This window comes from Lethenteron reissneri, chromosome 30 (assembly GCF_015708825.2).
Source record: "Lethenteron reissneri isolate LAM-NWPU_2019-01 chromosome 30, ASM1570882v1, whole genome shotgun sequence".
In the NCBI taxonomy this organism is placed as follows: domain Eukaryota; kingdom Metazoa; phylum Chordata; class Hyperoartia; order Petromyzontiformes; family Petromyzontidae; genus Lethenteron; species Lethenteron reissneri.
In genome coordinates this window covers 14,178,724-14,205,277 of record NC_083808.1, presented here as the reverse complement: position 1 = coordinate 14,205,277, position 26,554 = coordinate 14,178,724, and the positions used below count along the sequence as shown (strand labels likewise).

The 26,554-nt window shown below is 50.0% G+C and overlaps 2 protein-coding genes across 2 annotated transcripts in view; one reads left to right on the top strand and one right to left on the bottom strand.

Annotated features, from left to right (window-relative positions):
• MDM1 (Mdm1 nuclear protein) overlaps nucleotides 1-19,015 on the bottom strand; it is a 23,264-nt gene extending 4,249 nt beyond the window's left edge. Inside the window, 14 exon segments of the mRNA XM_061563123.1 lie at nucleotides 1,616-1,734; nucleotides 2,377-2,709; nucleotides 3,208-3,386; nucleotides 5,829-5,867; nucleotides 7,769-7,871; nucleotides 8,867-8,988; nucleotides 9,639-9,773; nucleotides 10,919-11,029; nucleotides 11,031-11,354; nucleotides 11,356-11,408; nucleotides 15,522-15,576; nucleotides 17,989-18,420; nucleotides 18,678-18,774; nucleotides 18,963-19,015. Coding sequence (XP_061419107.1) covers nucleotides 1,616-1,734; nucleotides 2,377-2,709; nucleotides 3,208-3,386; nucleotides 5,829-5,867; nucleotides 7,769-7,871; nucleotides 8,867-8,988; nucleotides 9,639-9,773; nucleotides 10,919-11,029; nucleotides 11,031-11,354; nucleotides 11,356-11,408; nucleotides 15,522-15,576; nucleotides 17,989-18,372 — 1,957 coding nt within the window. The 5' untranslated portion in view covers nucleotides 18,373-18,420; nucleotides 18,678-18,774; nucleotides 18,963-19,015.
• TSPAN12 (tetraspanin 12) overlaps nucleotides 18,233-26,554 on the top strand; it is a 27,395-nt gene continuing 19,073 nt past the window's right edge. Inside the window, 3 exon segments of the mRNA XM_061563122.1 lie at nucleotides 18,233-18,400; nucleotides 24,965-25,047; nucleotides 25,852-25,987. Coding sequence (XP_061419106.1) covers nucleotides 18,335-18,400; nucleotides 24,965-25,047; nucleotides 25,852-25,987 — 285 coding nt within the window. The 5' untranslated portion in view covers nucleotides 18,233-18,334.

The window sequence follows — 26,554 nt, the reverse complement described above, 5'->3', positions numbered from 1 at the left end:
TACACTCTGATAGCTTCTCTACTGCTAGCCTCTCGCTATGCACTCTGCTAGCTTCTCTACTGATAGGCTCTCGCTACATACTCTGCTAGCTTCTCTGCGGCTAGCTTTTTGCTATACACTCTGCTAGCTTCTCTACTGCTAGCCTCTCGCTATATACTCTGTGAGCATCTCTTGTGTTCACTCTTCTCTTCACTCCAACCAACTTAACTCACAACTCCCCCGCGTGTCTCCGCAGATCACCTTATAACCCTTCACTCATTTAAAGACTCCAGGTGGCCCTCATTAAGCTTCCGCTCACGCAGCGTCTCTGCCACGCTGATCGCCTCCATCTGCAGACTCCAAGACGCCTACACCGTGTCTGCATTTGCAGCCAGCCAATCACTGCTATGGTTCTATTTTGGTCGCCTTTCTCTCTCTCTCTCTCCGCACCCGTTTGACTCCACTGTGCGCCGCTCACACACGCGTCTATTTAAGACTGAAACAGGAGGATTTCTCCACAATTCTGGCTGTCCCTTGATGAGGCTGGTTGTAATCACTGGCAAAACTCCACGGTACTCTGAGTTTACGCTGCAACACACTGGTGTGCTGAACTAGTAACTAAACGCATGTTTTGTTTACGCAACAAACTTTACTAATTGGTTGTGTCAAGTAATGGCGGGTTTCACGACACATTTATATTTACGCGATTTAACCCAAAAAAAAACTATGATGGATTCATATCCTGGGAGCATCTCCACAGCATAACTGTGGGTAACTTCACACAAGGTGGTCCTCAATTGTGAGGGACAGGGTCCATACCACAGCCGGACTTCGAGCTCGCAAACTAAGCAGGGGGTGCCGTTCGGCCGGAGGGATTAACTGTCGTGGAAAAGTGGGCACTTCAGGCGGAAGCGCGGCGACCGCGTGTTTAACGACGCCTCTGCCCCCGTGTGTCGCGCTGCGCTCCTCAAGCAAGCGCGCGTTCCTACAACACGGGGGGGGGGGGTCCGGGAGATCCGTGAGATCCTAAATTCCCCAAACAGACCACTCGCATGCGCAAGAGGCCTCCACTCGGCATTCGTGAAGTATTTGTAACGCGCAGCATTTTGCAGGCGGTATTTACGATTCGTAGTTGGTTGAGGGCACGCAATGATTCGGCCAAATTAGTGTCGTTATGGACGCTTCACCACCTGACACGGTTAAATAAATCAATTATCACCAGCAGCTATTATCGGTTCGGCTTACCAGTAAGTTGATTAAAAATTCTCACAGCCAAATTAAAACTTACAAATGGAGATGTTGGCGTGTGGAATCCCAATTGCATAATTCGTGGGTCATTTTCAAATGAGGGAAAGGTGAACCATGACGCCGGAACATGATGGCCCACTTGTTTTAAACGAGATTGGTTGGATCTTTAACGTGTATTTGTCCACGTAAAATATTAGTATTGTACACGTTAAAGATTTGTATTTGTATGGTTAACACGATGCAACAACCAGGGACGGGCCTGCCGAATTCACCGCCGCCCCAGTGATTCACGCGGCGCGCTCCATGTAGCGCGGCGCACGAATCACTGGGGCGGCAGTGAGGTGGACCAATCCAACGGCCCTGCGAGGCGACTGTCCTGCGCCCTTACCGACCGCCGGGGTGGTGAGGTCGTGGTGCGTGCGCTGAGCTCCCCCGAGCGCCGTGAGCCTGGGGGTGGGGAACCGGCCGCCTCCGTCTGCGCTCGCCTCTGACCCCACCGAGGCGGTGCTGCGTTCCGATTTCACAATTGCAAAGGGAACGCTGTGGGTGCTCTTTAAAGATGCCGCTCCTCACGCTCGAGCGACTCGCAGCAAACCTCTCAGTCCCGCGGTGCCACTCGAGCCGACGTCACCACACGGTGACCACTGTACAGTGCAGCAATGTCCCTGGAGTGTGCTTCTGACAGTCACATCAGAGCTCGTTAGACACTGCCCATCACACGACAGGAGCATCATCATCATCGTCGTTGTTGTTTACATTGATCGTAATTAGTTTTGCAGCCAGCCGGATTTTTCAGCAGCCGGAGCAGGGCATCCATCTCCCAATTAGTACAGCTGGCCAGCGTTTTACTGTCGTTGCTTGTCGTAGGAAATGGGTCATATAATAGAAGAATTAAGGAATCTTACGATTCACATTAGACAGTCTGGGACACACAGCGTGGGCGGGTGAAGCTGTGTGATCCGTGTGGGGAAATGTGTTTTTTACAAGAAATAAAATTTCCACTCTGAGCTCTATTGTGGACCCACTTTGGAAAGCACAGCTTTTTCCAAAGTTGCCTTCTACGCTGGGCCCTAGACAGCAGAGGAAAGAAAGGTGGCTATGCTAAGATTGCTCGCATACACGGAGCACGGTGGTGCAGGGCGGCGTCACCTCCAGCGCTCGTGCGCGTCGTCTGCTTCCTCCTTCGCAGTGTGCGGCCGAGTGCCATGCGCGACGAGCTCCCGAGTCTCGGCAAACGTGGCGGTGGGGGCGGCAGAGGCGGCATCGCCACTCGCGTTCTCCTCCCAGGTGGCTGCGCTCTCCGCCGGAGGCTTGCCGAAGGCCTCGGTCGCCACGCGAGCTGCGCCATCAGCCTCGTCCGCCGCTCCGCCTTTGAAGTTGTCCGCACGGCCGTTACCCACCTGTCGCTCTTGTGCCGTGCCGGCCACTCCACCACCCTTCTCGCATGGTCTCCGAGCCCACGCTCTCTGTTTATCTCTCACTCTGTTGGGACAAAGCACAAGAAGACAAATAACATCCTCGTGAGCCAACTCAATTTCGCCAGCCCACACAGCAGAGAGGCGTTTCAAGTGTGACTCGTAGAGGGGTTCTGCTACCACACCGTGTGGGACTTTTGTTCTCCGACATGATCGTGGCTCAGCGGGAGAGCGAGCATCTCGCAATCAGAAGGTCGCGAGTCCAAATCCTGGTTGAGCGTTGACTCAACCCATCATCCCTCCGTGGTCAATAAAAGCAATATCACTCAGGCGGGGAGTCACCAGTGGTTGTCCTTTCGATTTCCTCTCGCCCACCATAGGAATGTGGAATTTCTACCGCTGGCTCTGCAGGGCTGTAAGCAGGAGATGCGCACCAATACCTTAATGCTCAATCGAAGCAGTCGATCTTTTTGACTTTCTTTTTCAAAACAAGCTCGCGCTACGAGTCAATGCTCGCTGCACGTCTCTCTCACGATGAACGGGGCCATCGGCCCAGCGGTGTCACCTGGCCAGGTCCAGCGCCTCGACGGCGCTGCTGAAGTCCTCCGCGGCCACGCTACTGGTGCTCTGCTGGTCCCAGCGTTCGTTCTGCTCTGACAGGATCTGGTTGAGGTGATCGCGGGAGAAGTGCGTGCCCAGCAGGCGCCGCTTGTACAATTCTGCCTTCTCCCGTAGGTCCCGCACCTGCGCGCGTGTGTGCGACACACGGTTGCAGCGCACATAAGGAGGCAACCGGTTAGCGCAGTTGGCCACGTATGGTGCGAAAGAAGTTCTACATACATACGTACATGCAACGAGCCAAAATTAAGCAAATGAAAGTACAGGCAGACCTTGACTTACGAACGAACGGGTTACGTTCCCGAGACACGTGCATAAGTCGATTTGTTCGTATTTTGGAATTAGAGATTTAATTATATGTTTGGTCAGCGTTATAAAATGTGTTACAGTTCCACACAAAAAGGAAGCAATTTGAAACTCATAAATAAGAATAACTATTGTACATTTGCATGTGTAGTGACATCGCGGATGTCACTGTGTAATGCCGGCCCTCGAGAGGCACGGCGTGCGATGTATTGACAACGCGAGCACCACTAGTATGTGGGTGCAGTACTGGCCCTAGAGGAGCTCGGTGAGCGCTTACTGGCTGTGCTGGATGGCACCACGCTCTGCGTGCAGTGCCGACCCCTACAGGATAGGGTGTGAGAGTGTCAGCCATGGGGTTACTAAGCGCCATGGCACTCTGGTTGACCCTGAAGGACACGTGACTGGTAAAGTCTACACAGGGCCCCCAGGTGGGGGCTAGGGGTGGTCACGTGTCAGGGTCGAGATCCTGCTCGAGGATTCTAGAAGGTGGTCGTGGCTCAGGGCGAGCCAGCCACGCCACAGAGAATATCAGCCGGGTCCCCGAGAGGGACCGGCTGCTGTTGTTCATCCTGAATAATCTACGTTCTACGTCCTACAGACTCTCCAACACGTGGACCTGGACACGAGCTGTGGTCCGGTCCATTGTAGCTAGTCACGGAGTAACTAGTGCGGTTCGCCTGGTGGTCACCACCATAGGTTGTTATCTGGTTAAGGGGCAGTTACCCCGTTGTGTTGATATTAATAAATGTGTTGCCTCCAAAGAGTACATCTGCGACTCGGTTGAACTCACTACACATGTAGTCCTGTAATATATACGGTATAGTAAATAAAACATAATATAAAGTAACATGAACATTTAAAAAATCTGTAATTTTCACTTACGTTGAGTCCTGATGCTGGCTTGGTATCAGAAGGGGTGTGCATCTCGTTGGATGCTGGTAATCATTACATATCATGGAGGGTCGTTCCACGGAACAAAATAGTTCTGTGGTTCGCTTCGTGAGTACGAGTGAAGTTTCGCAAGTTGGATGGTTAACATAATAACATCTCATGGCGGTTCGTTCGTGAGTGCGGATGTTCATAAGTCGGAAAATCGTATCTCGGGGACTGCCTGTACACCTTCGATTATTCTCATCTTTGGCGGTGATAATGTTTCTTTATCTCACCGGTGAGCGAGCCGAAATAGTCATTGTCGGCACGTGGTTATATGCTTGCACGAGTGCGTTTTTGTCTGTGTCAGGTGGTAAAGGCTCTTGACGACACAAATTAGGTCAGGTGATTACATGGCCAAACCCAAAAATCAATTACGAATCAGATTATTATCTTTGCAGTCATTGGTGACGGGCCTGAGACCATCACATCTCTGCAACGTGTGAAGCCATTTTATAAGGTGACACTCATTTATAAGGTCACACTCATTACACACAAAGTGCTTGCCATAAATGAACCACAATACCTTGCTGATCTCATCAAGGAGCATAAACCATCACGCAAACTCCGGTCATCCTCGCAGCAGCGGCTTTTGGCTAGCCATCGAACAAAGATGGCCACTGCATCACGTGTATTCAGATGTGCCTCTGTGGCTGTCTGGAGCCCTCTTCCTTCTGATATTAGGAAGGCACTGGAGCTATGCACTTTTAAATATGGACTGAAAACTCATTTTGTTTGAGCAAATGTTTGTGTTTATTTTGTTACCCTTCCCCCGCACCTCCGATTAGCACGGATGGCCATGTATGGTGCGAAATAAATTCAACGTGCATACATACAAGCCAGTTTAATGACGAGCGGCTGAAGCCTGGATCTGCACCCAGAGTTCCCTACAGTGAACCCCCAAGCCAACCTCACAGGTTAGGGTGGGTGGCTTAGAAAATGGACCCAATCCGTGCCTCTGATTGCCATTGAGACTGTACGACGACCCTTCTGTCCGTGTGGCCTCTGGACAGAGGTCATCAGCGATGTCTGACTGCAACTCATGTCGCTTTCAGGCCAAACTTCCTCACTTTCACTGTGGCAGTAAAACTAACAACCGACAACCAGTTAGGCGATAGGGAAAATCTCCCACTCGGTGAGATCTCTAACAATTTCCATTTTGTTGATATTTATCAGAGTAATAACACTGAATGTTTCTATACGCTGAGATGTAGGGCCCTACGGTATTTAAAAAGCTTGAAATTTCAGGATCGCCTCCACCCTCGGCACCCCCACTCATCATCCCCCATTCGGAAGTTTGTAGACCAGCCTCTGCCAGCAACAGCCACTCACCTCAGCAAGCCACCCGCTGCTCCGGCTCTGCTCTGCACCCTGCACAACGACAATAGCCAATCGTGCAAGGCAATTCCAACACAACCGGGGCGTGGACAAACACGGACAACGTGCGTCAAGTTCGTTCACAACAGGCACACCGCACACGCGAGACGGGACGAGACATGTGTTGTCCCGCAAACAGCGACGGCGCCAATGGCTTCCGCGTGAGGATAATTGGGGGTGAGGAGGCTGTGTATGATTTAGCCACGTGCCGGGGTCAGGGACCGGACAGCCGAGGAGATGAGATCAGCTCGTTTGCAGGAGTGTGCTGGATTGTAGCATTGCAGGACCGTGACAGATGGAGGATGGCATGGGGAGACCTTCCACCAGCAGTGGATAGACCATGGCTCATAATGATGATAATGATAAATGGCCGTCACTGCATTGGGCATGACCCTGAGATCCCCTGAAGAAGGCCGCGTAGGTTGTGTGTACGTGCGTACATACATACATATGTTGAACATCTTTCACACCATATGCAGCCAATCGTGCTGATTAGAGGTGCGGGGGAAGGACAACAAACTAAACACAAAAAGCAGTTCTCAAGAAATAAATTTGCAAATTAGATTTGCAAGTGCATACATCCAGTGGTTTCTTATTATCGGAAGGATTACAGTGTGTAACTCATGCACATCGCGTGGGTTGGTGACAATGGCCCAGTGGGAGTGCATTTGCCGCTTGTTGCAGAGGTTCGCGGTTCGAATCTGGCAGCCGACCCTGGCTGAAGCTGTGGGTGCATTAACCATAATATACTACGTGCCATCTACTTCACTGGGGATGGTAAAGATCCCGTGCAATGATTTGAAATCAGTGGGTGTCATAATCCAAATATCCAATTCTAGATTTGAAGCTTTCGTGACTGCAAGGATTCATACTCTTTGGTTTTTTCGGGTAAAGTCACGTAGGTTAAAAAAGAAAACAAATAAATTAAATCACGACGTTTCGGAGGCAACACAAGCTTCCGTCTTCAGGTGAAACCGTCACAGCAAAATTACTTGATACAGCAATTTCAGATGTAACCGTCACAGCAAAATTGCTGTATCAAGTAATTTTGCTGTGATGGTTTCACCTGAAGACGGAAGCTTGTGTTGCCTCCGAAACGTCGTGATTTAATTTATTTGTTTTCTTTTTTAACCTACGTGACTTTACCGAAAAAACCAAAGAGTACAAATATCCAATATTTGAAAATGATTCAATTGCGATTATACACAGCAACAATTATCGGCCCCGTCTGGCAGAATAATACCCACTTGCAGGCCAGGTGATTACCATGTGCCGGACAGGGACAGCACGAGGGGTGCCCTTGAAATGTTTGAGATGAGTTGTGATGTAAGGTGCACCTAGCATGACGCAAGCACCGTGGTGATGCCCCCACAATTTAGTGACGGATGGCGGTTGTTATTGTTATCTTATCTTACCGTAATTTTATATAATGCCTTGACTAATGCACCATGTAAAAATGACTAAGCCGCTTTAGAGAGAATTAACAATGGCACATATGAATGTAATGGTGAAGATGATGTGGATAAAATAGATGAGAGGAAGTAATGGGCCTTTGATGTGTGATTTAGGTTGTAAGGTGTTTGCTTTGAGTTGTTATTTAAGCGCCACCATATAGAGTCACAGGTTAGTATTTGGACGTATTGGCGGTGTACACCAGTGCAGCATAACACACCGGTTTACATAAACATTCTATAATCAGAATTTGAACTGACATTCGTCTTCCGACTGCTTCGACAACACGAGAGCTGATTTTGACGCACCACTCTGCAAGATTTTCTGGCCGGGGTTTGCGAATCGCAGGAAAATAAGTAATTATTGGAAAAGATTCGCTTATTTTATCCTGCACATTGGTGTACCACCAAGACGTTAATTTAGATTGTAAAGTAGATGCATGCCTTTAATGCTGAGTGCTGGCTCCGAATGCCCACCCAGCCTCCATCACCAAACTTGTAGTGGCAAGGGGCTCGGAAGTTTTCCATGTACTCAGATTTGAGTTTCCTGGGGGAAGGAGAGATGTCGTGCATTGGAACCACGCACTAGGAAACTCCATAGAGACTCAAGTACCCAGTGTGTCCGTTTAAAGAGTAATTTATCATAGGCCAATCTAGAAACATCCGAAGGAGGGTGTGGTCCTGACATTTCAAGCTTCTTAAATAGGGCCCTGCATTGATAAAATAAAAACAGTGGATTTTCTCTGGTAAATAAATAAAATATCAATGTTCGGGGTCTCAAGGAGGAGGGGTGGGGGTGTGGGGGGTGGGGATGTGAGGGGGTGGGGTGCCCCTATTGCCCTCCCCCACTGGACCCGCCGCTAAAGGTCTCGCTCCGAGTGAACGGTCTCGCTCCGAGTGAATGGCGTCCCTCCAAATGCTGTCCGGCCCTCGCCGTGCGAACGTTCAGTTCCCACGGTGGGCCGAGGGCTGCAGCCCCACTGTGGCGCATTCCAGCAGGGAGGCACTTTTACTTTTTATGAACATTGACAGCAGTGTTGAAAGTCAATGGACTGTAAACCAATTGTCAGTGGATTTTAAATGTTTCCAATGTTATAAATATTTTTAAAAGCGATGTATTCACACGCAGATATACACCACATGTTGTATACTGAGTTTGGATTTTAAAACGATAATGACAAGATAAAAGATCATAAAAAATTTCAAGGACATAGATCCCCCTTGATTGAGCCTTAACAGACTGGTGGGGCAAGTGCTGTTAGCGAGCATCTATTAAGGCCAGCAGGGCACACGAGGGGGTGGTGTGGCCAAAACCACGCCCAGCCAGCCAACCTTTTCTCTCAAGCGCTGATGTGTTCTCATTTAAGGCTGAGTCGACCTAAAGGAATCCCAGAACTGGTTCAGATAAATGTCACGATGCTGGCCGCGAGAGAGAATTGAGCTCGGGTCACCAGGTTTGGAGCACAGATCATAAGTTGAGAGACAGAGGCTCTGCAGACTGTAGTGCAGTGTTCGCAGCCCGGGATGCTCTGTGACACCCACCTGATCCTCACTGCGTCTCTCTGCTGCGCCACCTCCGCCGGCTGCTCATCCTTGGGCCTAGGTCGAGTTTCCAACAGTGGGCGCCGTTTACTGATCAGGGCGTCAGCTTTTGTTTTCTTTAGCTGCAACAATAATTCATTAGTGTAATTGGCTTTAAAAGTAGAATTGAGAAAAGCTATTCCTCTAGAGCAGTGTTTCCCAGAGTTTGGGTCACGGCACCAACCACAGGGGTCACAGTACCACCCACAGGGGTCACGGCGTCCTCTTGGGGGAGGTCGAGAGGGCTGCCATAGGACGAGCCATGAAACAGCGCCGTAGCTCCGTCAACACCGCGGGGACGCCACTCCACAGCGACTGCATCGAGTCCCACCGGAGGTCGCCTCGTGCTTGTGAACGACCAAATGGAGTCAAATGAAATCACAAAGCTCGACAATGTTGGAAATTGTTCATCCGTGACCTCTGTTCGCGAGTCTCCACAAGGCGTGAGGACGCACAGTTGATATTTGGGGTGGGCTCTGAACGAATTTAATCGTCACATATATAAAGGTTTTTATTCGTATTATTATTAGCACACTGGTGAGTGAATTTGAGAACAAATGAAATGCAACGTTTTCGTTATAAGCTGGGCCAAGCATCATCGGGACGAGATCATAGCAGCAGGCGCTGACTGCCATCCAGAAAGCCAGGCGAAGCTCCATAGTTTAGTGAGCGCTCGGGCATCTATGCAAGCGAGCGAGCGAGCGAGCAAGGTTGCGCGACCGTCTGACCCCACCTGCTCTGCCAGCAGCACTGGCGCCACCTTGGTGTACGTCCTGCCGCCGTAGCGGTGCTGGTACTCGGAGCTTCGCTGGAAGCTGCGCTTCGGTGCAACGTTCATCCCAGCCTTCCTCTTCAGCACGTGCTTCACCTTGCAAAGACACCGACGCGACTAATCAGCAGGCGACGCCACCCCACGGTGGCCGTTGTCGTTGCAGAAGTTTGGAGTGTTGAATCCATCGGTAGCCCTGGTAATTACTGCGGGTGTGATGATAACAACCGTGGTAATACTACGCACTCTCTGCTTCATGGTGGATGGTAAAGAACGCCCAATGTCATTTGCAAGAGAAGGTTATTGTGTGTCGTCGTCAGGGTCCAAATTTGACAAATTAAAAAAATTGCCCCGCAAATTACTCACTTAGGGATTACACACATAGCAATCATCGCCCCCTACCAGCAGATCGAATTCCCCAGGTCACTCTTGCAAAATGAGACTTTCCTTGTCTCCTGAGTCCTCACCTGATTACATGAAACAAACGTGAAACTTGATTATGAGGGCACACACCACAGTCCATCCAGTATGTGAGTACACTCCCCAACCTGGACCGATCCCACACAAAAGGTTCCTCCAGCCTTACATTACAAATTCTGGACAGGCACCTCCGTAACTCATTTAAAATCCATCCTTAAAACACGGCTTCGTTAATAATTATACTAATAATATAGTTAATTTGGTATTCGCGCCATTCGTATAGCGCGAGGCTATCACCAAGGAAGGCGCTACTGTGTTGCACAGACGTAGTCTGCAGTCGTTTCACCAGCGGGGGCGGTGTTACTGCGCCTAATCCCAACTGAAAAATTTGCCGTTTAATTTTTCAACTTTTGGAAAATATGGAACGTGACGCTGATGCCGAAACACAACGGCCTACTCATCTCGAATGACGTCACGGGATCTTTAACATACACCGTGAAGCAGACAGCGCCGTAGAATGTCGTGTGGTCAGTGCAGACAGCAGCAATAACCAAGGGCCATATCTCCACCACCAAAGCTATTTTAACACCACACTGTGCTTCATGAGATGAGAATATATCAATGTTTTTTTATATACTCGTGTCACCAAAGTTATCTGCAATATTATAATTTGAACATTAGCACCACCGATTAGCATGGCTACATACGGTGAGAAAGAGGTGCAACATACGACAAACAGCAGCAATGATGAATTCACATGATTTTTAGCTCTTTTCTGGAAACATCAAAACCGCTCACAGCACTCGCTACCCAGCCGAACTCACCCCTTCGGACACATTGGCCTCCACTGCGCGAGCTGCCTGAAAATCCGGCGCGCTCGGTGCTTGCTTGGGAGATGGTGGGGACAGGATGACCAGACTTGTCTGAGCGGCAGGGCACCATTGCGGTAAGTGACTTCTCTGCCGGTCTCTCGTGAGTCGCACGCGTAGCCGTGTTTGACAAGCTCTCTGCAGCGGGTGTGATGTCAGCAGCCGCCTTGTCTTCCGTACGCTTAACCCTCTGTCCTTTGGGCGAGGTGATTATGGGAACTGAAACGGCGCTTTTCCTTTCTGCCTTCGACACCGGACGTGCACTCGAGGCCACCGTGAATTTCATGTCTCTGTTGTTTGCATCGCGGCCTGAGAGGTCGCGGCCTGAGAGGTCACGGCCCGAGAGGTCGTGGCTCTCAGCGTTCCACTGCAGCGACTCTCCGACCCGGGGAAACGTAGTAGGGCACCCTGCGCTTAGAAATGAAGCCAGGCTCCCGGGAAATTCCTGCGGAACAGAACACGGTGGCCTCCGGTCAAGTTGAGGTTTATTTGTTTAACCAGGTGAGAGGTCAAGAGACCAAGATAAGTCTCATTCGCCAGAGTGACTTGGGTCACCAAAATCACAAAAGCAAAACAAATAAAGTACAGAAACGAAGCAAATAGAATTCAGAGCAAAAACAACAGCACGTATGTATGGCGACATTTTTTCGCGCCGTAAGTAGCCAACCATACTAATCGGAGGTGCTGGGGGAAGGACAACAAACTAAACACAAAAAGCAGTTCCAAATAAATTCTTTTCAATCTAGATTTAAAAGTGCATAGCTCCCAGTGGCTTCTTAATATCGGAAGGAAGAGAGTTACTAACGGCCACAAAAGCACATCTGAAAGCTGCGCGATGCAGTGATCGTCACATGACAAAAAAAATCCAAGTCATCCTGAAAGGTAAAAATGTGAAGGTGCAGCAGCCCTGCGAGTGCTCGCTCTCTCTGCCACTGCTGGCACAGGAGCCTCCACGATAGGGAGCTCAAGAGAGATCATCTAGAGCTGTCGGGTTTTCACCTGGGGGAGATGCATCCCCTGGGGGTGCGAGATTCCATTTTCAGGGTGCGAGACGTGCCAGATTGTTTTCGACGCGACTTTACCGAAAGGTAGTAATGGTTAAGAACCATTGCTCTAGAGGATATTGTACCTACTCTTCCACACCGGCCAGACGTTTTGTAAGAAGTGGGCGTACCCACACCTTACCCCACCACACGCAACCTGCCGATTCAACCGACTGTGGTGAACTCACGTATGCTGCTGCTAGGTGGACCGAGGTGGTGGAAGTGGAGTGGGGGGGGGATATTAGGGTTCAGATTAGGAAGATCGAACCGATGGCCTCTGGATTGCAGGTCCGGTTTGCTAACCGTGCATTCATCGGACAAGCGCCATACACCTGGCACAGCATTGCTGCAACTAGAAGCTCCTGGGGACCCGGGTGCACGCGGCAGAATGGGGGCACAGCGCACACAGACGATGATGAAGCTGCTGCTGCTGCTGCTGCAGCTCGTGATGATGAAAATGAATATTGTAAAGATGAGATTGATGTACCTATGGGACCTTTATGGCAGTATGAAGACGATGACAAAATATAAATAGGCTTTAACCCTTTCTGGAAATAAAAAAAGGTGTTAAGATGTTCAAACACCAATGCGTATATTATCAGAGCATGATTGTTTGCAAGTTTTGCCAGAGGTATGTGTGGTTAATGAAGACCTGATGCCTTGCAATAGGTATCTATTTGATCTTTCACAATCTTAACAAGTCCTATATTATTGCCACAAAGGATAAAGCTTATTTTTATGACATTGATGCCAAAAAAAGATTCAGTTCATTAAAATAAGTAGTTCATATTGTGTTTAACACGTAGGTTTTCGCGACTAATATCAGGTTTTTTTGGGTTAGATCGCATAAATATATAAATGTATCATTAAACCCGCCACCACCCGACACTGCCAACTAGTAAGGGTTGTCATGTAAACAGAACATGCCAATTCGTCACTAGTACAGCCCGCCAGTGTGTTGGAGAGCCAAGCCACAATATTTACAATCTGAGTACGACGTTTCGCCAGTAATTACAACTATCTTCATCAGGCGACAGCCAGATTTGTGGAGAAGTCCACCTGTTTCGTTCCTTATATAGAGGCGTCGATGTGGTGACCACGCTTCTGTGCTCTTGAGTCAACATACATTATGCATGCACATTATGCGGGCCCATTGATAGATCAATAGGGATTACTGTTGGTACGGCTATTTTAATACACACAATGGACAGGAAGGACAAGATGAAGCTAGTTGTAATTACTGGCGAAACGTCGTACTCAGATTGTAAATGTTGTGGCTTAGCTCTCCAACACACCGGCGGGCTGTACTAGTGACGAATTGGCCACGTTCTGTTGACGTGACAACCCTTACTAGTTGTCTGTGTCGGGTGGTGGCGGGTGTAACGACACATTTATATATTTACGCGATCACCCAAAAAACCTCTATTATGGGTTAATATTTGTTTCTAGTTAATTTCGGTTCGGTCAGACTCTCTGATTTTATACTGTTTCACTGCTCCTACACTAACCCATCGGTTATATGTGTGACTTCAAAATTACAGAGTCGCTGTTTAATTCCACAGATCTCACTACATCGTGAAGGGCAATTGTGCACGCAATCTCTCTCCGTGGCCTATACGGGTGCCTTTCATTGATGTGGTAATATGATTATCGGCTTCTTTACGCTAAAAAAATAAATGTTTACAGAAACACCTGCACAAAATAGACAAGTGGATGGATACGTCTCCTCCAGCACGGAACATCAGCGTCTCCACAACAACGCGCATTTCCTGTATATTCCGTCCATTGAATGCTCTCTATGTTGCTCTTATATTTTATATATATAGATACATATTTTTTTTACTGTAATAGCTTGTTTAGTATGTATATTATTGAATACTTTTGTTCAGTGCTTTGAGCAGGGAAGCACTATATCAATAAAATGCATTATTACTGTACATGTATTTTTTCTCACGCAGCTCCATCGGCACAGCTATTTCGTTCATTGCAATCTCCGCAACAACGACGCCCGTGACGATGTTGCGCGTGACGACGTTGCCCGTGTCGTGTGTTGCAGGTGACGATATTGCACGTGACGATGTTGCGCGTGACGATGTTGCTCGTGACGATGTTGCGTGTGACTATATTGCACGTGACTGTATTGCACGTGACGATGTTGCGCATGACGATGTTGCGCGTGACGATGTTGCGCGTGACGATGTTGCGTGTGACTATATTGCACGTGACTGTATTGCACGTGACGATGTTGCGCGTGACGATGTTGTGCGTGACGATGTTGCGCGTGACTATATTGCACATGACTATATTGCACGTGACGATGTTGCGTGTGACTATATTGCACGTGACTATATTGCGCGTGACTGTATTGCACGTGACGATATTCCACGTGACGATGTTGCGCGTGACTATATTGCACGTGACTATATTGCGCGTGACGATGTTGCGCGTGACTATATTGCGCGTGACTATATTGCACGTGACGATATTGCACGTGACGATGTTGCGCGTGACGATGTTGCGCGTGACTATATTGCACGTGACTATATTGCACGTGACGATGTTGCACGTGACGATGTTGCGCGTGACGATGTTGCGCGTGACGATGTTGCGCGTGACGATGTTGCACGTGACGATGTTGCACGTGACGATGTTGCACGTGACTATATTGCGCGTGACGATATTGCACGTGACGATGTTGCGCGTGACGATGTTGCACGTGACGATATTGCACGTGACGATGTTGCGCGTGACGATGTTGCGCGTGACTATATTGCACGTGACTATATTGCACGTGACGATGTTGCACGTGACGATGTTGCACGTGACGATATTGCACGTGACGATGTTGCACGTGACGATGTTGCGCGTGACGATGTTGCACGTGACGATGTTGCGCGTGACGATGTTGCACGTGACGATATTGCACGTGACGATGTTGCACATGACGATGTTGCGCGTGACAATGTTGCACGTGACGATATTGCACGTGACGATGTTGCACGTGACGATGTTGCACGTGACGATGTTGCGCGTGACGATGTTGCACGTGACGATATTGCACGTGACGATGTTGCACGTGACGATGTTGCGCGTGACAATGTTGCACGTGACGATATTGCACGTGACGATGTTGCACGTGACGATATTGCACGTGACGATGTTGCACGTGACGATATTGCACGTGACGATGTTGCACGTGACGATATTGCACGTGACGATATTACGCGTGACGATGTTGCACGTGACGATGTTGCACGTGACGATGTTGCGCGTGACGATGTTGCGCGTGTCGATGTTGCGCGTGACGATGTTGCGCGTGACGATGTTGCAGGTGACGATGTTGCACGTGACGATATTACGCGTGACGATGTTGCACGTGACGATGTTGCGCGTGTCGATGTTGCACGTGATGATGTTGTGCGTGACTATATTACGCGTGTCGATGTCGCGCATGACAATGTTGCGCGTAACGATGTTGCCCGCAACGTAGATTGCGACGCATACGGGCCACGTACCCAACTCATCCGAGCGGAGGCCAGCCCAAGCCACCTTCTTGGTCATGTTTGTTCCCTTCATTGCAAAGAAAAAGACAAGATTACTTTTTTTCCCTCCTGGGGAAAAAAAGATTGAGATCAGAAATGTCCTTTTCAAAGGACACCTGCTTGGTTAATATCATAACAGTGGCAACGTAATGATGATGGCAATGATTTGTGTACGATCACGGCTGCCTTGCTTTCCCGCCAGGGCATTCTCAGAGAAAGCTTCAAACGCCGATAACTGACTTACATCAACACCTCAGCTCAAGCATTTGAAAGGGCATCTTTGGCAAAAGTCTGACGACAGGGCGTGATGATGCTGCACGCAATCCCGGTTGAGTTATTTGCTGCTGATTTGTTAACGACGCCAATTTGGGTCGCACCACCGTCACACGATGTCCCTGTTCGTTTACAAATGTCACGAGGGGGGGATCTTTCGCCTCCACCGTGAAGCCGACGGAGTGAAGCATTTGCATGATTCACACGCCGACAGGGCAGATTGCCTGACACTCCATGGCTACAAAGACAACGATCCCCCGTGGAGCCTTCCCAGGCTGTTGGGGCAAGTGCTGCTCGCGAGCACCTATGAAGGCCAGCACAGCACGCGAGGTGGGTGGCCAGCACAACGTCCGACGGCCTTTGACTCCCTCGTGTCGTCTTTACGCATCGCTGGTAGCAGCAGGTTACGGGACCAATGCCCCATCTGTGCTCTCCACTGTGCCAAATTGCTGCGTTTGGGAGAGCAGTGTGCCAAGCACTGCGCCACCATACTCCACACACACTATGCCTGCCTGCACATGACACACACACACTATGGTTACACATGACACACACACTTTGACTGCACATGACACGTACACTATGGCGACACATACACCATGGCTACGCGTGACACACATGACACACGCTATCGCACGCAGGATTCACTTCACCTCGCATGCGACGTGAGACGTTCAGCGGCTCCCTCCCTCCCTGTGTGTTGCGGCAGCCTGTGAGGAGGAGCAGCAGCAGCAACAGGCTCTGTATGTGTGTGGCAGGCTGTGTGTGTGTGGCAGGCTGTGTGTGTGTGGCAGGCTGTGTGAGGAGTAGCATGGAGGCTGTGTGAGGAGTAGCAAGCAGGCTGGGTCGCCTTGGCTACCATTGGCGCCGCGTCCTTCGATACTCCCCGCGCTGTGCCGGGCTTTGTGTCCAAAGAGCACCCACCCCGCTCTCCGATTCGCACTCCCACCCACTCCCATTTACTCTCCCACCTACCCCCCCCCCCCGTCACTCTCCCATTCACTCCCACACCCTCTCCCATTCCCTCTCCTACCCACCCACATTCACTCTCCCAACCACTCTTGCACTCCCTCTCCCACCCAGTCTTCCAATCCCACACACTCTCCCACGCAATCCAGTTCAATCTCCAACCCACTCTCCCACCCGCTCTCCCACCCGCTCTCCCATCCACTCTTCCAATCACCACCCACTCACCCACGCACTCCTGTTCACTCTCCCACCCACTCTCCCATTCCCTCTCCCACCCACTCTCCCACCCACTCTTCCAATCACCACCCACGCACTCCTGTTCACTCTCTCACCCACTCTCCCATTCCCTCTCCCACCCGCTCTCCCACCCACTCTTCCAATCACCACCCACTCACCCACGCACTCCTGTTCACTCTCCCACCCACTCTCCCATTCGCTCTCCCGCCCACCCACCCAATCACTCGCATCCACTCGGCATCTCGGTCCGCCGGCGTGACGAACCGGCTCCGTGACCCCGCAGCGCCTGCAACGTTCCGAACGCTCGCGCCTTTGACACCGACACGGGGAGCGGTGCGGGGGGGCAAGAAGGAGGAGGGGGAGGAGGGTGCTCGCTAACAGCACTTGCCCGAGCAGTACGCGAAGGCTATACGGGAGGAGGGGGGTCGTTGTCTTTGTGTGGCTCCGCGAGACGCGCGTTGGTTTTGCGCTCCCGAACGGCATCGCTCGCCACGGACTCTGAGCAGCCTGACGGCCCCGAGGCGTCGAGTGTCCACACGGGTTCAGAGTGACTGAGTGTGTGTGGTGGGTTTTTCTCTCTCCCTTTCTTGAGTTGAACCGATACTGCTGACATGATGCGCTCCCACAAGGCCTGTGTGAGCTGACGTGGTTTGCACGAACCACTCGCCACGGGAATCGGCCTCTGTGTTGTTGTTTGTGCTGCTGGCTGTGTACCGTCACGTTGAATGCATGACCGTGCCATTCGTAACTGGACAATGTACAGTTGTTTTTATTTCATCTTGTTCGTGTGTTATATTTTTTAAGCTGTAGTCTCTGACGTAACCACACAAGTCAGAAAATGAGCACTTGCTGTCCATTGGGTTTTACCTGTGCTAAAACGAAAAGCTAAACTAGTATTTGTATTGTGTGGAGAGACGCAGGCGTGGAAAGGAGGCGAATGGCCGGGTTGTTTGTGTCGTACCTGGGTGGGTCTGTGGCACCTGGGCGGACCTTCCGTACCTGAGCGGGTCTGTGGCACCTGAGTGGACCTGTCGCACCTGGGCGGGTCCGTGGCACCTGGGCCCACCTGTCGCACCTGAGTGGACCTTCCGTACCTGGACGTATCCGTGGCACCTGGGCGGACCCGTCGTACCTGGGCGGGCCCGTCGTACCTGGGCGTATCCGTGGCACCTGGGCGGACCCGTCGTACCTGGGCGGGCCCGTCGTACCTGGGCGTATCCGTGGCACCTGGGCGGGCGGTTGGTATCTTTATCCTGCCCGGCGTGCCATCTACTCCACCGCACGCGGAGGCTGCGCTGAGGCTCGCGATGGCTTCCAAGGACCTGCTCAAGTGTGCCAAGTACATCCTGCTGGCTGTGAACCTCCTCTTCTGGGTAAGTGGGCAGCGCGCTCGCTGCGATGGAGCACACACGCCGTACGTAGGTGGTGGTTGTGGTGAGGACACACGTGGGGTACAGGTGGGCAACTTCTATCGATTGTTTTTAACGATACGCGGTTTGTTTTTGGGCAGATTCTATTTTGCTTCGTTGTTTTGTACGTCGTTTGTGCATTATTGCTTTTGTTAGTGTTGTGATCGCTCTTTCAATTGAGTCTTATTCTCGTCTCTTTCGAGTTCTCGCCTGGTTGAACACAACGGACTTGGCAACACACCTGGCAGGTAGAGAGAGGGAGCGAGGCTGGACAGGTTATGGCGCCCTCCGTAACGACAGAAGCAGTCTCTCTCCACTGCTGCTGCTGTGCGTCTCGCCTTGATCCATGTTGAGTACACAGGGGAGTAAACAAGCGAGTAAACAAGCGAGTACACAGGCTCACTTTCTGCCCATACAAATGGCCGTGTTATACTGCCGGTGGTGGTGTAATGGTTAACCAACAATTGAACCCCGGTTAGCCCTGGCAGCCAGGCTTAAACCATGGCCACGAGCTCTGTTCAAGGACCTCGTTTGAAGAGTGGAGGAGGCAGCGAGTTTCCGATGCTGCTGCTGCGTTTTCAAGGAAAGAGGCCATCCTCCCCACTCGGCTCCACCGGCCTCCATTCTCCGTTCTCAGAGGAGGGGACCGCGCGTTCGTGAGAGCTGCCGGCCACAGTCCGCGTGATGCAAGAGCGCGCACGAGCGGGCAGCAACACGAACTCCCTTGCCATGGGCCGTCTCCTCTAGAGAGAGAGGGAGAGAGAAACCCCAATATTTCTTTACACATCCCATCAGCCACAGTGAAGTGCACAGTTTTCAATGGCAGTGGTTCACCGCAGCGGGAGGAGGAAAAATAACTTCTGGATCAAATCTGTTTCGACGCTCGGCGTCTCATCCGGAGAACTGATTATCTTCGGTGGTGGTTCATCGATTTTGAAACAATTGCCGCTAGCTTGGCTCTCCCGCCCCCCCTCCGAGATATGCTCGCGTGTGAAGGAGGAGAGTGGGGGGTGCAGAGGAGTGGCGGGGGGCTGGTGCGGTCGCGTCACCAACCCTCCCCCCAGGGGTTGACACCTGGAGTCCTCTGCCGCTTGCCGATCATTCCGTGTTCCGCCCACCTGGCACAGCGGCGAGTCCAACGCGCATCGTCACGTGTTGTGCAAGTGTCGTGACTGACTCAGAGACACTAAGAGTAGGAGGCACTCTGTTTATTAACACGGCCTCACAGTTAACACTTTGTAACTACGGTTCCCAGTCAGGACAGCTGGTAGACTGCCTGACTGACGACACCGAGATGGTGAAGACTGAGACGACGAGAAGAACGGTGACATCTCCAGCAGCACGACGGGGATCCCCCTCCACACGACAGCCCCGAGGTCCCCTCCAGGGGCCCCTCTTATACTGTCAGCGTGGCCTGGCTCCGCCCCCGGCCACGCCCCCTTTCTGGAACCTACCCGCGGGTTCTCGATGTTCCCCTTCCGTGACTCTTTCCCTAGATCAGGGGTGTCCAAACTTTTTGCAAAGAGCGCCACATTTGATAAAGTGAAGATGCCCGGGGGCCAATAGTTCCTTTTGACATTTTTTTAACCACAAAAGTTACGTGGGAATGCACACCGTTATAAAACAATTTTCATTGTCACAATTACCTTTATTTTTTAATGACAATGTAACCAAATATAAGCCACTCAGGCAGACGTGAACAACTCTAAAAACGCAATTCTACCTTTCATTCAGTCAGATAACATTGAACAAACTGTATAGAATACCTTACATTTCCATGAGTGTTATGATGTATTTATTTTTCGATTGAAAGCTTTCGTCACTGCAGGGATTCATCTTCTTGGTTCTTTCGGTAAAGTCACGTAGAAGGGAAGTAATAAAATAGTTAGTTTTTTACGTGTTGTTTAGTAACTGCAGCTACATACTATTAACATTCCTTCCCTTTGTTAATGCTACCCCAATCCTGCATAATGCACGGGCATAATATGACTTTGAAACCCCCCGCCCACCTCCTACGCATTTCCCATAAATATGCTAAATTCCTCTTGATATGCAAATTCTTTTGTCAAGGCGCTCTTCTTCCCCCCTCCAACCCAGCTTAAATATACGCTCCAAGCTTGGTGGTGTTTCATTCTTCACCTGAGGACGGCTGCTTGCGTTGTGGCCGAAACGTCGTGAGAATTATTTTATTATGTTTTATTTTTATTATTTATTACTTCCCTTCTACGTGACTTTACCGAAAGAACCAAGAAGATGTATTTATTCTGACAGAGCTGGCGAGCCATAAATAACACATTATAAGACCGAAGCTGCGGGCCGTATGAATCTGCCCGCGGGCCGGACTTTGGACATGCCTGCCCTAGATCCCTCTCTGGTCTATCACGTGGCCTGCTGTCGGTCAGGGCTCCTGTAAGCTGCAGATCCCCTTCCCTGCCAGCAGCCAGTGCTATGCTGCTACGTGACCGATTCTATGTCACTACACAAGTATACAGTGTAGCAACATGAGCTCAGTTCGAATCCAGCCTGATGCATACGTATGTACACGCATGTTGAACTTCTTCCGCACCGTACGTAGCCAGCCGTGCTAATCGGTGCGACACATTGACGTGTCGCCATTGTGTTTTCTATGAAGAAGAAGGACCATTGCCCGAAACGTCGCCTATTATATAGTTTTATACTTGTCAACTCCTTATCAGTGCCTACCTTATTATAGACCAATTCAGACCTTATTGATCACCCCGTGCCCTTATTAATCTCAACGTTCATCCTACAAAGTAACATTCAAAAGGTGAGAAACAAATAATTAGACATTTTTTTTATTTTTGCCCATTCTGGAACGGCTGTACGCCATATGGTCCAGAAAACTCAATTTCCCTGTACAAGAATACGGGTAAACTGTATGGGTTGATAGGTGTGTAGTTTTACATTTGAAGGCCACAATGTTATTGAGGTGTGTTGAGGGAGTATCTTTTTTTATTGTTGCTTGTGCACCACTGCCAACGAGGAAGCATCACCAGATAATGTGTTTAAGTCACGACCATTTGATAGCAATGACAAAGATCCCCCCTATAGCCTCCACTAGACTGTTGAGGCATGTGCTGTTAGCGAGCGCCTATGAAGGCCGGGAAGGCACACGAAAAGATGGGTGGGCAACGTCACGCCCGGCCTCCTTTGCCTCTCCAGTTCTGATATTTACACACCAGACACTAACTTCGAGCTTAGTCGACCTAGGGGGAGGTCCACGACTGGTTCAAATATTCACCACCGATATTGGTCGTGAGCTCGGATCGAACTCGGGTCTTCGAGTGACGGAGCGCTAACCACTGCGCTATCATCCCCCTCGCCGCCAGCAACACAACGACTGTGGTGTGGTGCCCCTTTCGTCACCATAGCAACCAAGCCCCAAAAATCCTCTGCACCTTCCACCCGGGCGATTACAAAACGGAGAAGCCGAGATAACGAACGACTCCAGGTTCCTGAGACGCGTACGATTTCGATTCGCAACGTTCGCTGTATGTAGGAGGTAAAGGCGCAGCACTGAAATATCTTCTCGCCCCACGCCACGACCGTGCTGGCAGAAGCGCGTCTACTGGAGGGAGCTCCGGACAGCACCTTGAGAGGGTGTGGGTTTCCCTCGCTCTACGCCCGGTTAGGTTTATGTGCGATTTTGCGCTGTATATGATTGCAGCTGAACTATTTCTACCAAAACAATTTCGCTCTTCTACGTAGAATTAAGTTCACTCCACATGCGGCTATGCGGTCGAACGTAGGACAACACTGTGTGCGTACTGTATGTGTACCGTGTGTGTATCGTGTTCGCACCGTATGTGCGCTGTATGTGTACTGTATGTGTACTGTGTGTGTATTGTAGCGCTACTCGGCAGACAGCTGTCTCCTCGGGCGGTTTCACTTAATGCTACATTTTTTTGGGAACGCATCTACTACTACGACTACTACAGGGTGCAGCGAAGGAAACCTGTATTAGGCTTACTTTCACATACTGGACAAACGCCTTGGAAGAGTATGAAAATAATAGGTTTTACCCTTTCTGGCAATAAAACAGGCGTTAAGATCTTCTTGGTTCTTTCGGTAAAGTCACGTAGAAGGGAAGTAATAAAATAATAAAAATAAAACATAATAAAACAATTCTCACGACGTTTCGGCCACAACGCAAGCAGCCGTCCTCAGGTGAAAACCAGGTCCGTCGAGGCGACAGAGTCTGAATGAAACAGCACACGAGCTTGGAGCATATATATGAACTGGGCGCATTGACAAAGGAATTTGCATATCAAAAGGAATTTAGCATATTTATGGGAAATGCAGGAATGTGATTAGTACTGCATATGCATGTGCATTATGCAGGATTAACAGCATCAAAGGGAGCTGCAGTTACTGCTGCTGCAGCAGTTGCTGCTGCTGCAGCAGTTGCTGCTGCTGCTGCAGTTTCTGCTGCTGCTGCAGTTGCTGCTGCAGTTGCTGCTGCTGCACTTGCTGCTGCTGCTGCACTTGCTGCTGCTGCTGCAGTTGCTGCCTTATCCATTTTAATATAACACTATGTATTATTCTACCCACCCTAATGTGTATCATACTGCTATATGTTTACTGTACAATTACGACACCATACATTACTCTGCACACTGCACCATGCCAGTGAGTGGAACGCGGTCTGAAAGTCACCGTAAACGTGAACACAATCAGTTAAGATCCGAAATGGTTTATTACGTCCTTCCAATGATTGCTAAGCCAGAATCCATCTTCTCGGTTGAAATTGTCTCTGTGTTTGTATATGTGGATCGCCTCATGAACGAATCTCTCATGATAGCCAGATGGCTTGCAGAGAACCTCTGTCTTGGAGAAGTCAATGTCATGTGAGCCCACTGAATTGTAACAGTGATCTGCCACGGCTGAGGTGTTTGTCCTACCGTGTTTCAGGTCTGCCTTATGTTCACGGATGCGGTCCGAGACATGTCGTTTGGTTTCTCCAATGTAACTGCTACCACAGAGGCAACTTAGTTTGTAGACGCCAGGGTACTGTATGTCTGGAACCACATCTTTTACAGACGGGACCAGATCACGGATTTTTATGTACTGTGTTGAATCGGACCTGGATCTTGTGTTTAATCAGGATTTTGGAGATCTTTTTTGTGACCCCAGCAATGTAGGGTAAGGTGATGGTCTTGAAAGGCTCCTCAACAGGATCCTTCTTGATGGTTGGAGTGATGGCTTTGCGGATTGTGTAGTCGGAGTAACCATTAGCCTTAAGAGCTTGGCGTACGTGTTTGAGTTCACTGGAAATGTGTTCATGGTCGGAGATGCATTGGGCTCTATGATATAGAGTCTTGATGAGGGAATTCTTCTGGGATGGATGGTGGTGGGAATCCGGTTTTAGATAAGCATCCGTGTGGGTGGCTTTCCTGTAGACAGAGTGGCTCATTGAACCATCAGGTCTCCTTTTGATTAGCACATCCAAAAAGGGTAGCTTGCCATCATTTTCGACTTCCATGGTGAATCTGATGGCTGGGTGTATGGAATTGATGTGGTCGAGAAATTGGTCTAGAGCAGGCCGGCCATGTGGCCAGATGACAAAAGTGTCGTCTACGTACCTCTTCCATAAGGTCGGGCGTAGAGTGGCAGTCTGGATGGCGTCCGTCTCCATGAAGATGTTGGCTACAACCGGAGATAGGGGGGAGGACGGCTGCTTGCGTTGTGGCCGAAACGTCGTGAGAATTGTTTTATTATGTTTTATTTTTATTATTTTATTACTTCCCTTCTACGTGACTTTACCGAAAGAACCAAGAAGATGAATCCCTGCAGTCACGAAAGCTTTAAATCGAGGCGTTAAGATCTTGATTTGAAGCTTTCGTGACTGCAGGAATCCATACTCTTTGGTTCTTTCGGTAAAGTCACATAGGTGGAAAAAAAATAGATCACGATCTATTATTTTTCTTCATACACCGCATAGAAACCTTTTTGCAAGGAATCATGTCTGCATTAACCACAAATACTGTACTTGATGCGAACATGCCAACAAAAACATGCTCTGATAGTAGTGTTTCTGCATTGTCTTTGAAACTGATTGGTACACACCAGAGACAGCCTTCTTTAGGACATTAGTCTTACCAGTGTCAGACCAGAGAATGCCAAAAGGCGAAGAGTACAAGGAAATGCACCATCAGGGCATTTATAGCTTGGGTGAGCAAAAGGTTGCTATTTGGTGTTGGAACATCTTGACAACTGTTTTATTGCCAGACAAGGTAAAACCTATTCTTATGTTTTTTTCATGCCTTGGAAGAGGTGGGAGTACCCACACTTTACCCCACTGCCACACACGACCTGCCAATCGACTAACTGTGCCGTACCCTTGTATAGTGCTGTGTGGACAAAAATTTAAGGGTTCGGGGGAGGGGATTTAAAAAGACAACGTGTCGAACCTTGACCCTCTCCAACACAATAACAACAAGAGCTAAGTAAGCAGCGTTTGCTGTGCCCACTGCTTCGTGAGGTATCCACCAGGTGACTTTGTTGCAGATGCTGTCCCTCGCAGTGCTGTGCCTGACTGCAAAACTGAGATGGCAGGTGAACGGAGCTCTGATCCTCACCGCGGACACCAGGTGAGGCTGCGATGAATGCCCGACACACGCAGCTCTTGCAGTGTCAATTGTCGAGCCGTCGCCCTCTGTTCCACGACAAAGTTCACCCTTTCCGAGACATCTGCAAGTTGCAGGGTGGGGTCCCGTTCACCGCTGAATCTCGGAACGCAGCAAGCGGTTCCTGTTAGTTTTATAGAGAGAGGCATCGCCATTGTTTTAAAAAGACATTGTACTCACCACAGAAAACTGTCGCGACACGACCGTACTCTATGATAGCTGGCACCATACTGTGCTACATACCCTCCCGCATGGCCTTGTGGGAGAATCGGTATCGATCAAATTATTTTATTTTAGTTTTACTACCGGTTCTGTTCTGATGACGTACGTGTACGTCATCAGAATGGGAATGGGAAAGGGCTTAAGCTCAAGGCAGCCTTCTGACAATGAGATGGAAGCTCTGTCCGGGCTGACGGTGATGATCATCACCAAATACCGCAGCAAATGGCATGCACGCGGTGCCACGAGGGCGTACAGTTGATCGTGGGTAGTGCGTGGGTGGTTGACCACCACGCATAGGTTGTTACTGGCCGTGCGGCTATCGTGGTGGGCTGCAGAGAGCAGTGCAGCAGACTCCATTCTACTGCGCATTGTTGCTCGCGAGTCTATGCCTCCCCGTCTTCACAACCCCGCGCCGATCAATGTGGCGATAGTTTGATCAAATACTACCCCCTCCCACAACCCACATGGCATGGGGAGGCCCTCACACAGCAGTGGACTGACAAGGGGCTGCGCTCGAAGTGCGAATAACATCACGTGGTGTGGCAGCCTGGCAGGTGCGTTTGCAGAGACCTACTCGTCGACCCTGCAGATGGTGATGGTGGCCGTCTCTTGCCTACTCATCCCCCTGGGTATCCTGGGCTGCTGGGGCACGGTGCAGGGCCGCACCGCAATCCTCGTGGTGGTGAGGCCTCTTTGCAGTGCATGTTGTCCATCACAACGGCAGGACCCCACTCACATCCACGGAAATCCGAGGGGGGTTGGGGGAGTGCCCGGATTTTCCGAGCCCTCACCCCACCTCGGTGTAAAAAGGGGGGCCATTAATAGTGCCATTAGGTGAACTCCAAGGTCACACTCATTACACACGTAGTGCTTGCCACAAATGAATCGCAATGCCTTTACTGATTTCGTTAAGGAGCATAAATCATCACGCGTACTCCGGTCGTCCTCGCAGCGCAGCGGCTTTTGGCTAACCATCAAACAAAGACGGTCACCGCATCGTGCGCTTTCTAGGTGTTCTGTGGCCGTCTGCAATGCTCTTCCGATATTAGGAAGCCACCGGAGCTATGCACTTTTAAATCTAGATTTAAAACAAATTTCTTTTTAACTGCATTTTGTCACTTAGTTTGTCCTTTCCCTGCACATCCAATTAGCATGCTTAGTTAGTGTGGTGCGAAAGAAGCCGAACATATATAATACAACACAGGGTTAATTGTGCAAGTTTTGTCTCTAACTCTCAGGCTCGCAATAG